The sequence below is a fragment of the Mauremys reevesii genome, linkage group 5 (genome assembly GCF_016161935.1).
Source record: "Mauremys reevesii isolate NIE-2019 linkage group 5, ASM1616193v1, whole genome shotgun sequence".
Classification (NCBI taxonomy): Eukaryota; Metazoa; Chordata; order Testudines; family Geoemydidae; genus Mauremys; species Mauremys reevesii.
This window is the reverse complement of record NC_052627.1, coordinates 18,300,479-18,312,542: the sequence shown is the minus strand read 5'-3', so window position 1 is coordinate 18,312,542 and position 12,064 is coordinate 18,300,479. Positions and strand designations below refer to the sequence as shown.

General features: G+C 41.6%; 1 protein-coding gene across 5 annotated transcripts in view; it reads left to right on the top strand.

Moving 5' to 3' along the window:
* The window catches only part of LIN54 (lin-54 DREAM MuvB core complex component), a 64,146-nt gene extending 54,754 nt beyond the window's left edge, over positions 1 to 9,392 (top strand). For all 5 annotated transcript variants that reach the window (XM_039541951.1, XM_039541948.1, XM_039541949.1 and 2 more), the window contains exons 10-14: positions 1,075 to 1,146; positions 3,691 to 3,793; positions 4,076 to 4,213; positions 4,409 to 4,611; positions 6,239 to 9,392. In XM_039541951.1, the coding sequence (XP_039397885.1) occupies positions 1,075 to 1,146; positions 3,691 to 3,793; positions 4,076 to 4,213; positions 4,409 to 4,611; positions 6,239 to 6,440 (718 nt within the window). In that variant the 3' untranslated portion in view covers positions 6,441 to 9,392. The remainder of the gene's footprint in view (positions 1 to 1,074; positions 1,147 to 3,690; positions 3,794 to 4,075; positions 4,214 to 4,408; positions 4,612 to 6,238) is intronic.
* Positions 9,393 to 12,064: the final 2,672 nt, after the last annotated feature.

Genomic DNA, 12,064 nt, shown 5'->3' with positions numbered 1-12,064 from the left:
GAACAGAGAGCTGGCCCGTGTTTGTTTATTATATGTATTGGCAGTAGCACATAGGAGCCCTGGTCATGGACTTTCCCTTGAAGTTGATTGGAGCAGCTGGGTGCTTGCACTTGTGAAAACCCAGCCATTTATGTATGATTTGACATACCCAATCCTTTTTTTTTTTTTAATCTTGGCTTAGTTCCAAGGTAACACATTGAAAGTGGAAACTTTTCAAATTGATATGCCTCCCCCTCCTCCCACGCAGGCTTAGAAATTCTACCCTGTTCTGCTGAGCCTGCCTTTTTCTGGAAGTCTTACATTGAAAAGTGTTTGCTGTGATTTAAAAAATACAAACCAAACCAAAAAAAAATTGTCTGAGCTAATCCTGAACCCCTGCCTGACACCCCCCAATAAATGGCTTTGTTTTCAGCTTCTGGGAGTATGTAAGGATCAGAGGGTTACCACATATGGTCAGAATATAGCTGGCCAGATATAGTCACTGAAAAATCCTAGCTTTCAGTGGTTGTTAAGGCTGATCTCTGACACAGAATGCTCTTTATGTTAAACTAAATGGCTAGGTTCATATGCTGCTTGCCCCTTGCTCAGGTCTCTGTCTTCTTGCCTAGGACTGTCACTTTGTCATTTCATTATCATTTTTAATTCACACATAAGTCGGATGAAGGGAGAGGCATAGTCTGAATTTATGTCTTCTTTATGGTACTGGATTTGGTTAGATTCACAACAGCATCACAAACCCCTGCTCCAGATGTAGATACAGTCCCCATGGAGAGTGGTCTTCATTCAGGGTAATGGCTGCAGCACGCTCAGTTGCACTTTCCTTTCATGTGGACCCCTCCTAGCCTTGTCTCCTTTCTTTCTCTTCTTTAAGCATAGCGTGCAGCCAGGGTCATGGCAATCGCCTACCTCTTCCTTGATTTTTTTACCTACTAATTGTATTTTGTAATCAGTGTCGTAGACATTTTAAAGCTCACATTGTAGGAGAAAAATCTAATTTGGCTTATGGAATTTCAGTGGATCAACATTCTGAACTTAAAAAAGAGAGAAACCAATAATGAAATGGTTCTTTTCCAGAATTATGCCATCCGAACCTGCAAACCGCCCCAGGAAGCCGTGCAATTGTACAAAATCGCTGTGTTTGAAATTGTAAGTGTATTTGGTTTTAAGTATTTTCTCTTTAACAAATATTTTAGTATATTGCCAAAATTAAATAGAAATATTAAAGTAACTCTAAAGGGTGATTTCTGTATATAAAAAAGATTCCAGTGTAAGGCTCTCAATCCATCCACAAATCATCCTGCCATAAGTGCATATGATACTTAATGAGACGCACTTTAGGCTGTGTCTATCCTAGCAATTTTCTAAGTTTCTGAACCTTGTGATTTCACTGGTGATAGTATCATGGGAACAATGGGGTAGATTGCCCATTGGCATTTCAGCTGGATGACAGAGCTACCAGTGGTCACCTGAACCCTGTCTGCATGAAGGCTCCTCCTGTTGCTACCACCACTGGAGTTGCATCCATTTTTCCATCCGTGGGAGACTAAGTACAATAGTCTGGTAGACAAAGCCTTAAAATGTCATTTAGTGAAAAAAGAAACTTGCCAATGGAACTGTGAGGCTCCTTACATCCTGTGAGATATCTCATAGACTTTAAAGTCAGAAGGGACCATTGTGATCATCTAGTCTGATCTCCTGTATATTGCAGGCCACAGAACCTCACCCACCCACTCCTGTAATAGACTCCTAAACTCTGGCTGAGTTACTGAAGTCCTCAAACCATGGTTCAAAGACTTCAAGTTACAGAGAATTCACCATTTACACTAGCTTAAACCTGCAAGTGACCCATGCTTCATGCCGCAAAGAAAGGTGAAAACCCCCAGGGCCTCTGCCAATTGGACCTGGGGGAAAATTCCTTTCTGACCCCAAATATGGTGATCACTTAGACCCTGAGCATGTGGGCAAGGCCCACCAGCCAGACACCTGACGAAGAATTCTCTGTGGTATCTCAGAGCCCTCCTTGACCAGTGTCCCATCTCCTGCCATTCCACTCCAATGCCTGCATCAGTATCTGGTGTGATTATGTGAGGACGTTCAGTTGGGATGATGCCACACCTTCCCACATAGTACAACGTCAGGAGAAGGTACTGAAATTATTTTGTGGCTCCCTAATGCTTGGATGACGAAGGCGGCATTCAGAGTGGTTGTGCTACTGTTAGGGAAGCTGATATAACAGCCATCTGAGTCCAAGTTAGGAAATCTGTCTGGCACCTGTCAATTTTAGGTTATTTTTAATGTAATGCATGTCATGTTCATAATGTGGGCGTGCACATACTTTTGAGCTTAGAAATTTTTCATCACACTAGAACAGAACTAATCATGTATGTTTAGTTTTCCTTCAGACATCTCACAGCCTGCGTGATTGTTATTTATAGAGAGCCAAGTGTGTGCCAGACATGAGGTTTCCTCCTAGATATCAGCTTTCTGATTCCCAAATGTTCTGTGAAATCTAAAGGGGAGAAAAGATGCTGATGCTGATATATTTTGTATTTACATAACACTGTACAGAAATTAACTCAGGCCTTGTCCACCACGCGATTTGCTCCAGGTACAGCCATCTGTGCCCAGACACCGGTGCAGTGCGGTGTAATCCGCTAATGTAAACTGCCATTTGCTCCAGGGGAACTTTCCCCTGCTTGCACATGGGGTAGTCCTCACAATACACCTGTGAAGCAGGTTAGGCACCTAATTCCCACAGGTTTCAATGTATTTATCAGTGAATTTCAAATACACCTCTACCCCAATATAACGCAACCCGATATAACACGAATTCGGATATAACGCGGTAAAGCAGCGCTCTGGGGGTGGGGGGGGGAGAACTGCGCGATCCGGTGGATCAAAGCAAGTTCGATATAACGCGGTTTCACCTATAAAGCGGTAAGATTTTTTGGCTCCCGAGGACAGCGTTATATCAGGGTAAAGGTGTACCTTTGAAAATCTGACCCTTACTCTCTCTGTGTCTCAGATTCCCATTTTAAAGACCGGAGGGGGGCTATAGCACCTTCCCTACCTCACAGGGGTGCTGTAAAGTTTGTGAGGTGCTGAGACACTATGGTAACGGAGTTCACAGAAGTACCTAAGATATACAGCTATCCAATCAGCTCCTCCCTTAAGCACCTTTGTGATTTCTTCTTCCCACCGCAGTGCATAGGAAGAATCCCTGATAAAATCCATACAGCCCTATTCCTTCAAATCCCTTCTTTAGACTCACCTCTGCTGCAAAGCCTGCAATACCCTGGCAATTGCTCATGACTGGTCAGATGATGAGCTGTGCCTTCCCCTCTTCCTTCCTTTTCCTACTCCCTGACGCCATTCCTGCCATTCCTCACCCTACCCCAATAAAAAAATTAACAAGCACAAAACCAGCAAAACTTGCCACTACCAAAGTGGTGCCGATCCTGGGCCACATTACTTGTAGATTATACCCCTGTCACTTACCTTACTTTGGGGTCTTATGCTGTATCCCTCCAGCCAGAAATTCTCTCATTCATGTCTATACAGTGGGGGTCCCAATCCCAACTGGGGCTTTTAGGAGTTACTATCATAGAAATGTTTACTGTGGCGACTGCCACAGCTAGTGTGATGCCTGCATACCATGTTTGTAAATCCCTTCTGGGTCTCCTGTTTCAGGTATTGTGATTGTTTTGCAAATGGTGAATTTTGCAATAACTGCAACTGTACCAATTGTTATAACAACCTGGACCATGAAAATGATAGGCAAAAAGCAATAAAGGTAAGGGGTGTTTTGTTTCTCTCCTTTAAAGTTCGCAAACCAGAAAAGCCTGTCACAATGTATCTATTTCAACATACTCAACCCTGCTATTGACACTGGACAGTTTGCTTCTTGTTTTACATCTCTAGCTGGGATGAAAGTAGCCACCTTTTCCTGTTGGGTTGGGAGGAGAATGTGATTTACTTACTCCAGCACAATCTTGGGTTTGTCCTTAATGCACTGGTCCTCTAGATCTTGCTCCCTGCATGAACTGTGACACACCTTTTGGATCTGCATTGATAGGCCTGCCTTGATAGAAACCCTGAAGCCTTCAAGCCCAAAATAGGGAAAGGAAAGGAAGGGGAATCAGACCGGCGGCACAGCAAAGGCTGCAACTGCAAACGATCAGGATGTCTCAAAAACTATTGTGAATGCTATGAGGTAAGATGGGTTTCTTGTCTTGAAGAAATACATTGGCTTTTTCTCCTTTCTAAATGTCACTCTTGCCCATTGCACTGTCCGTAATTAAAACTTGTAACTATGTATAATTTCTCCAGTGCATACTAAGTTTATGAGCCAGCAATGGAGAATAAAATAATATTTTAGGCCAATCACCCTTTCTTTTGTTCTTTTTAGGCAAAAATCATGTGTTCCTCAATATGTAAATGCATTGGCTGTAAAAACTTTGAAGAAAGCCCAGAACGAAAGACTCTGATGCACTTAGCAGATGCAGCAGAAGTAAGAGTCCAGCAACAGACAGCTGCAAAGACAAAGTTATCGTCACAAATCTCAGACCTGTTAACGAGGCCAGCCCCAGTACTGACTAGTGGAGGGGGGAAGTAAGTTAACACGTTCCATCCTCTGGACTTGGCTTTAACACTGTTTTCATGATTCAGATATCTTGCTGCTCTGCTGGGGTGGATTTTAGCAAGCTAAGATTACTTCAGTCATTGACATTTGTATTCATGTTGTAGGTTTTGGTGGCTTTTATTTAATATTTGTATTACCATAGAACTCAAGAGCCTTCAATCAGACTCGGGGCCCTTTTGAGCTACGTGCTGTACAAATGCATATTACTCTCTGTCCCAAGTAATAGTGAAACCTTTCTGGACTATATAAGCCGCCTAAATTTGCAGTTGAGCTAATTTCATCCCCTGAATTCCTCTAAGTGCTGTTGGTTGAAAAGATGTATAGTCAGGGGCGGCTCTACAAATTTGGCCGCCCAAAATCATGCCGGCGCCGAGCCGCCGCAGGCAGAGGAGCGAACGGGGCATGACATGACTGGGAGAGGGTCGCTCCGCTCTGCACGCTCTGGACCGCCGCGCGGCTGCGGGGGGCGGGGTCGGTCCGGGGGTTGAGCGAGCTGCGAGCATCATGCCGGGCCAGAGAGAGCGAGCCGGAGCGACGCACCGCCGTCCGTCCGTCTCGCGGCGGCGCTGGTCGGTGGGTCCGTCCGGGCTCCGACCTCGACCAGGCAGCAGCATGCAGGCGGCACCCACCAGCCCCCCGCCCCCCTGCCCCCTGCGCGGCCCCGGCCCCGGTGCTGAGCTAGCTCCCGTGTATAGTGTATGGCTGCTGCCTAAACTATTAAAATACATCCCTGACAGAGAAGAGAATTTATATAACAAGTTTGTCAGTCAAGATATACTGGATCATTATGACATTGAAATGAGTGCAAGTAACATGAAATTTACAAAAAACAATTGCAAGATAGTGTATACATATATCTGTGGTATAGAAAAACTGTTTTGTGTTACATTGTAGCATTTGAGAAATACTAATGAAAAACTTGTACCAAAATGTATACAGAGAAGGAGACGGAGTTAAATTTACACGTGTACACTCAAATTTGCCACTCCTCTGTGTGTCTAACCATGTAACTTTAACATTCTCTTAATGCAGTTTTTAGCATCAATACAGGTGAAATCCTAATGTTAAATCAGTTAATTCACAGTTTTCCTACAGCAAAAAATTATATGGAAAATTATGCATTCTCTATCTGTCTTCATGGCATTCTGCAGTCTGTCTCAAAATGTACAGAGATGGAAGCAGCCACAAAACTGTCAGCGTTGCCTCTGAGGAGTGATCTTCCTGCTTAGCTGTAGGGCTTGTTCAGTATTTTCAGTTTGGGGCAACCTCAGATGTACCCCAGAAACTGTGGAGCAGATTCATCCTGGTCAGATCAGCCCTGATTGAAAACTTTGAATGTGCTCTATCTCCGTTTGAAAGGGCATAGTCCTAAAGTTAATTAATTGGATTCATGGACTGTAGTACAGGGAAAATGGAGAGGTAAGCAACATTTTTCTTGTTTGACGACGTGTCCAAGTATATATTGGTATTGCTATAGGGACTGTCTAGAGGGCTTCCTTCAGCTTCTGACTTCTCAGTGCTTCAGAGAGAGTTTTGTAGCTAGTGCATGTGGTGTAGCTTACTGATGATAACAGTTAAGTTTTATTTCCATTTCAGATTGCCATTTACCTTTGTAACCAAGGAGGTGGCTGACGCGACTTGTGATTGCCTGCTTGTGCAGGCCGAGCAGGCCGAAAAGATGGGCAAGTCAAAAGCAGCAGCGGAGCGCATGATCCTGGAGGAATTTGGACGTTGTTTGATGAGAGTCATTAACTCAGCAGGAAAATCCAAAAGTGACCCCTGTGCCATGAACTGCTGACTCTTGCATAGGAGCCATGGTAAATTGGACTGAACATGACACTTAAGGCACAGGGACACTTTGGTTCACAGCAGAGGATTTAATACTATTTTATTGTTAATTTGGTGCTTGTTTTAAATTGACTTGCATAATGTTGAAACAAGAAAATCTTTTATAATTAGGAGTAGAGTCTTTTAAATTTTAGCTAAATTCTCTTCTACTTATGACGATGCCTAAAGGTGAATTTTTCTTCCTGTTGTACAGCTTTTAACTTTCTTGGGTTTGGCAAGAGTTAGATGTTTTCTTCCTCCCCCTTTCTCTAAGAAAATTGTCCAGAGAGTCTTTATAAATTATTATTATAATATATATTATTTACAGTGTATAGAGTTGCATCACTTTGTTCACATGAAGAATCAGACACTGGAAGAAAATATTTTTGGCGGTAGACCACGAAAACAGTTTATCTGTGGAGGAATTAATTCTGAAAGGACATGTATAGAAATGAGCATCTTCACAATACTGACAATACCAAATTAGATAAAAGAACATCACTGTACAACCCTGGAAGGCAGCGGATCAGTGTTAAAGACCCGATTCACCAAGGTCCTTAAGCACAAATAATGTTAAGCACGTGGGTAGTTGACTTCTTGGGACAACTTACCCGTTTAGCATTGCAGATGTTCTTAAAAACCTTGCTGAATCTGGGCCTCAGGGCACAACTTTTGAAATGGAAAGTATTTACATTTTTCTTTAAATGATGACAGAAATGTCATTACTGGCTTGCTGAATAGTCTAAAATGGAAGTTGAAGGACAGATGATTTGCCATACATTCAGAAAGCATTAAAAGCAATGCTGTAAAAGCAAGTTGTCTATCCAACTTTTATCATTAGATAAACATCAAGCAGGGAGATGCTGTTGTGCATCTAGGGCTCAATCCTGCAAGGTCCTGAGCATTCTCGCTTCTCATTGAAGCCAGAGAGCATTTGCAGCCCTTAGCACCTCATAGGATAGAGCCCTTAAACTGGCAGAAAATGAGATTATTGTTGTGTACATTTACACAGAAACTGAGATTACTGGGTGTGAGGGAACCAACCCTTGTGTTTTCCTGTTAGCACAGTTTTCATGTGAGATGGATTCCAAACTAGCTGCATCTAAGTTAATCAGAGAACTTGTGTGAAGATCAGACTCCCTGTAAAACTGTGGACCTTTTTGATATCACTTTTTTTAATCTTTGGGAATCATTTGGCTTATTTTTTAAAAAGTGTTATTTAGGATTGCAGTTGAGCCATGACATGCAAGTACACTGATATGGATTCAAGATCACCATCAAAAACAGATACACCTGACCTTTTGTTGTGTGGGGAACAGGGAAGGACTCAAATCAGGTCAAATACAGTTGTGCATGGAAGACACTTAAGGATGGGAACTTTTTCTAGTATTTACTACAAACAGTCCCAAATCACATTTTTGGTAGTGTAGCTATAAATTTAATGAAAGGAAATAACCATGTTTAAATTCACAGGCATTTATTTAGTTAGATATCTTAATCCTCTCTGTAATTATCAGAACAAGATTGATACTTTTATTTTCCAAAAGGGATTTTATATTCTTGCCATGTAATGGTGTGTGTATATTCTTTAACATATGTTTGTGTATATGTAGCAAATACACATACACACACCTGTGAAAAGGGAATCCACCATTCATTAAAAAGTATGTTTTTTTTAATAATTAGGATCTGGATTTCTAAAATGTCAGTGCGATAACTTTAAATGTAGATAGTTCAGCCATTCATCTTACTTTTTAGTGACTCAATATAGTATGTCCAGTAAGATTTGTATAAATGTAAATTAGTGTAAGTGGATAAAGTAAGACCTTTTAATCAAGTTATTTTTCAAACAGATTGCAATACACCTTCTTTTGTCTAGAACTAAATCCATGTTAATTTTGTATATATTCTGTGTCCTATTCTAAATTGCACCTTTTGTGATGTGTATTTATATACAGTGTGGAGAAAATGTTTGTGGAACTTTGGATTACAGTTGTAGATGATGTATGATGGCATTGCTTGTAAAGACTGTGAAGGTGCAATCAAATACTCTTAGTTCTACTTGTTTTGAACAAGCTTTCATTGAGCTTGTTTCCAAACACCCACCCCTGCCCACCCCCGCTTAGTATGTACTAAATCATTTTTGTACTTCCTTAGCCATTTGCAGCAAACTGCTGAACAAGATTTACAGTCAAGTTCATCCCGTTATTTTAAACAGATCTGGGGTGGGGTTAAAGGTTCATTTTCTAGTTCTATTTACACCTGAAAGTAGAAAGATTAAATTTATATTTACTAGACCAATTAAAAAAATACACTTTTCTATATTGTAAAAAGTTGGCTAAATCACAAAGAAAAATAAACATTTATACTATTCTGTAACACGATTTTTGAATTCTGTTCCTTTAGAGCTGGCAAGAACATTAACAGTTTTATTAAAGTACCTGATTTATTAATTGGGCCAGGTTGTCACCGAAGTTGCATTTACTAAGGACCCAAATCAGCAAAGCACTTCCTTGTCATTAAATACCGTTGACTTCAATAGGACTGGAGCACATTCTCAAAGCATGTATGTGCTTATATGCTTTTTTGAATAGGGATTGACTTAAGTATGTGCTTAAGTACTTTGAAATGGGGCCAAAATATATCCATGCACAACCAGGTAATTGGGCCCAAAGGGGTATTTTTGTATTTAGTTACCTCTCCTGCATGAGCAAATCCAGGTTCTACCCCTGTGGGGAGTGAACAAATGTAGTCCTTGATCCAACAAACATCCATATGGATGGACCCTCGTGCCCTGTCAAGATCCTATTGAAGTTAGTGGGACTCCATAGAAGTACAAGAGTCTCTCCATGCAAATCTGATTGCAGGATCAAGGGTAAAATGTTCAGGGGCAACTTTGGCCACAGCCTTTGAAAAATTGACCCTAGGCATTTTATTGGTTTAATAAAAAAAAAAAAAAAAAAAAACCTTATTGAGGAGCAGGTAGGTTTCTAAGTATCTCCTGTAAGGGTTACTTCACTGCATAAAAACGGTGAGTTTTAAAGACAAAACTGCTTCCTTCTACAAAATAAAACTTTTATTTTTATTTAAGCTCCCCTGGCTATGTCCTCTTGAGCTATTTTTTTGTATTTATTTATTTAGTGTGAAATCAGTGCTCATGGAAGTGAAGGATTAATCCTCCTGGCTAGAGCTAACGAGGTGCAGTGCTCCAAAGCTGCCGCCCCTTTCTTCTCTCCCTCACTCAACCCTACTGGTGCATCTCAGTCATGGCCTGCAATAAGTAGTAGTAGTACATATCTGCTATTCCATTTCTGAGCAGACAGTCAAACATACTAAATTGGGCAATGAATGCATTCCGGACAGTTGATCACTCCGGATTAGAATGAGGACACTAAACACATTTGGGACCTGATTCCAGAACCAGCTCAAGTGCCGGGGTGGTGGTCTGGGAGAGACTGCAGTGTGCTAGATGCTTTACAAACAATAGAAGATTACAGTCTACAACAACGGGCAGGGAAAAGATGCAGCATATAAATAAATTGCCCTTTCAGAATATTTATTCAATAACTAGCTGCTTTTGCTCCCCCTTTCTTGCCACTTCCCATTTAAGGCTCTGACTTTTATAGCCTTCTTCCAAAAGTCATGATTATATGTCTGGCTGTTGTCTCTCATATCTGCTGATATATGGTCTATATACGAGTATTTGGCCTCCCACTTGGTCATCTTCCATCCATGAGGATTGCAAGGGCCATTCTACCAGTATAACTCTCACATCTCCATTGGACACCCATATCAATTTAGCCCAGCCTTCCGCAACTTGTCTTCAATTGAGGCAACCTGCAGTAGGCCCCTCACAGCCTCATTTCATTTCCTATCATGGAGTGTCCAACCATTTGGCCATCTCAACATTTTAATTTCAGTAGGAGAGAGCATACTGATATATTTTCTTGTGGGTGGCCAAGTCTCTGTCCTGCACATTAGGATGGGTCGAATTAGTTTTATACACCTTTTAACTTTATTGGCATCTTTTTATCACAGAGAACTGGCCTCAGCTCCTGCCATTTGTGCCAAGCAGCTTTGGTATGATGCTGGGCATCATTCAGGAGGGCACCATTGTCAGCAACCATTAATCCTATGCTCAAATAAATGTGTTAGTCTCTAAGGTGCCACAAGTACTCCTGTTCTTTTTGCAGATACAGATTAACACGGCTGCTACTCTGAAACCTGTCATTAATCCTAGGTATTTAAATTCTTGCACATATCTAAGCTCTCTGCCTATAGTATCCTTTATAGTAGGTCCACCTCTCTTAGTTGTCATAGCCTCAGTCTTACACTCTAAGTCCCACCTGCTCAAATATCTGTTGCACTGTTCCAAGTTGGTTTGCAGGGTCTCACAATCTTCCGCACACAGCGTTAAGCGTCAGAATACAGCATATTCCAAGGTGCCTCTCTTCATATAATCTCACTTGTCACATCCAAGACAACCACAAACTATAAAAGGCTTAAGGCTAAACCAGGGGTGTCAGGCTTGGACAGCCAACACGTAAAGCCCATTCAGTAGCTATGCTTGTGTAAACTGATGTGCCTGTCAAATGTACCTCAGGGGGTAGGGCATTCCCCACAAGTGATGTACAACAGCCTGGCCTGACTGTTGTAATGGGGCAAGAGCCGCTAAAGTTAAAGAAGCGAGTGAGTAAGTGGAGTAAGCTGAGATATCCAAGCTGGAATGTGAGAATACCCAGAGAAGAGTAAATGTGGCATATGTACAAAAAGTTAATTGGAAAGTTAAAGCTAAGATGCTAGTGGAAGGTTACAAAATCTACCATTCAGGGAGTTCAACCACCTGAAATGGTGTTGGAGTTATTCTGGATGAAACCATGCAAAGGTATCTGACAGAAGTTACCAGAAGGTCGGAACAACCGATGAGTGTCCATCTGTGTTGGGAAGAGGAAACTATCCATATAGTAAGTGGATATGCACCAATTAGGAGAGGCTCAAAAGGTAAAAGAGGATTTTTTTGAGGCGTTGTTGTGCCTTATTGGAAACATGAGAAATAATAATCAGAGCAGATCTAAATGCACGTGCTGGAACTGTGAAGACTAGATATGAAATTGGAATCAGAAATTCTGAGGGAGAAATAGCCCTCCACCTTGTCTGGCATTGGATGTGGTGATTGCAAACACACACTTTCAGAAGGGGGCTTGCCACCTCATAACTTATGCCAGTGGAGGACACAAATCCTAAATTGATTTCTGCTTAATGAGAAGAAGCAATAGATCACAAATAATCAATTGTAAGGTAACACCTGGCAAGTGCATTGTGAACCAGCACAGACTTTTGAATGCAGAGACCTCAGAAATATCTGAACCCCCAGCACCGGAAAGGCCTCAGTGGTGAAAACTTAGAGGTGGGAATGAAAAAAATCTTTAAACGAGAATATTTTGAATGAGTGGTGAATGAGGAGAACCCAGCAGAGGACCATGTAAGACGAACTGAGGCATAACAGGAGGATGAGGTTGTAGAGTTACTTAGAAAAATGAAAAAGGAGAAAGCACCTGAGCCAGAAGAGGTATGAGTGGATGCACTGGGAAGGGA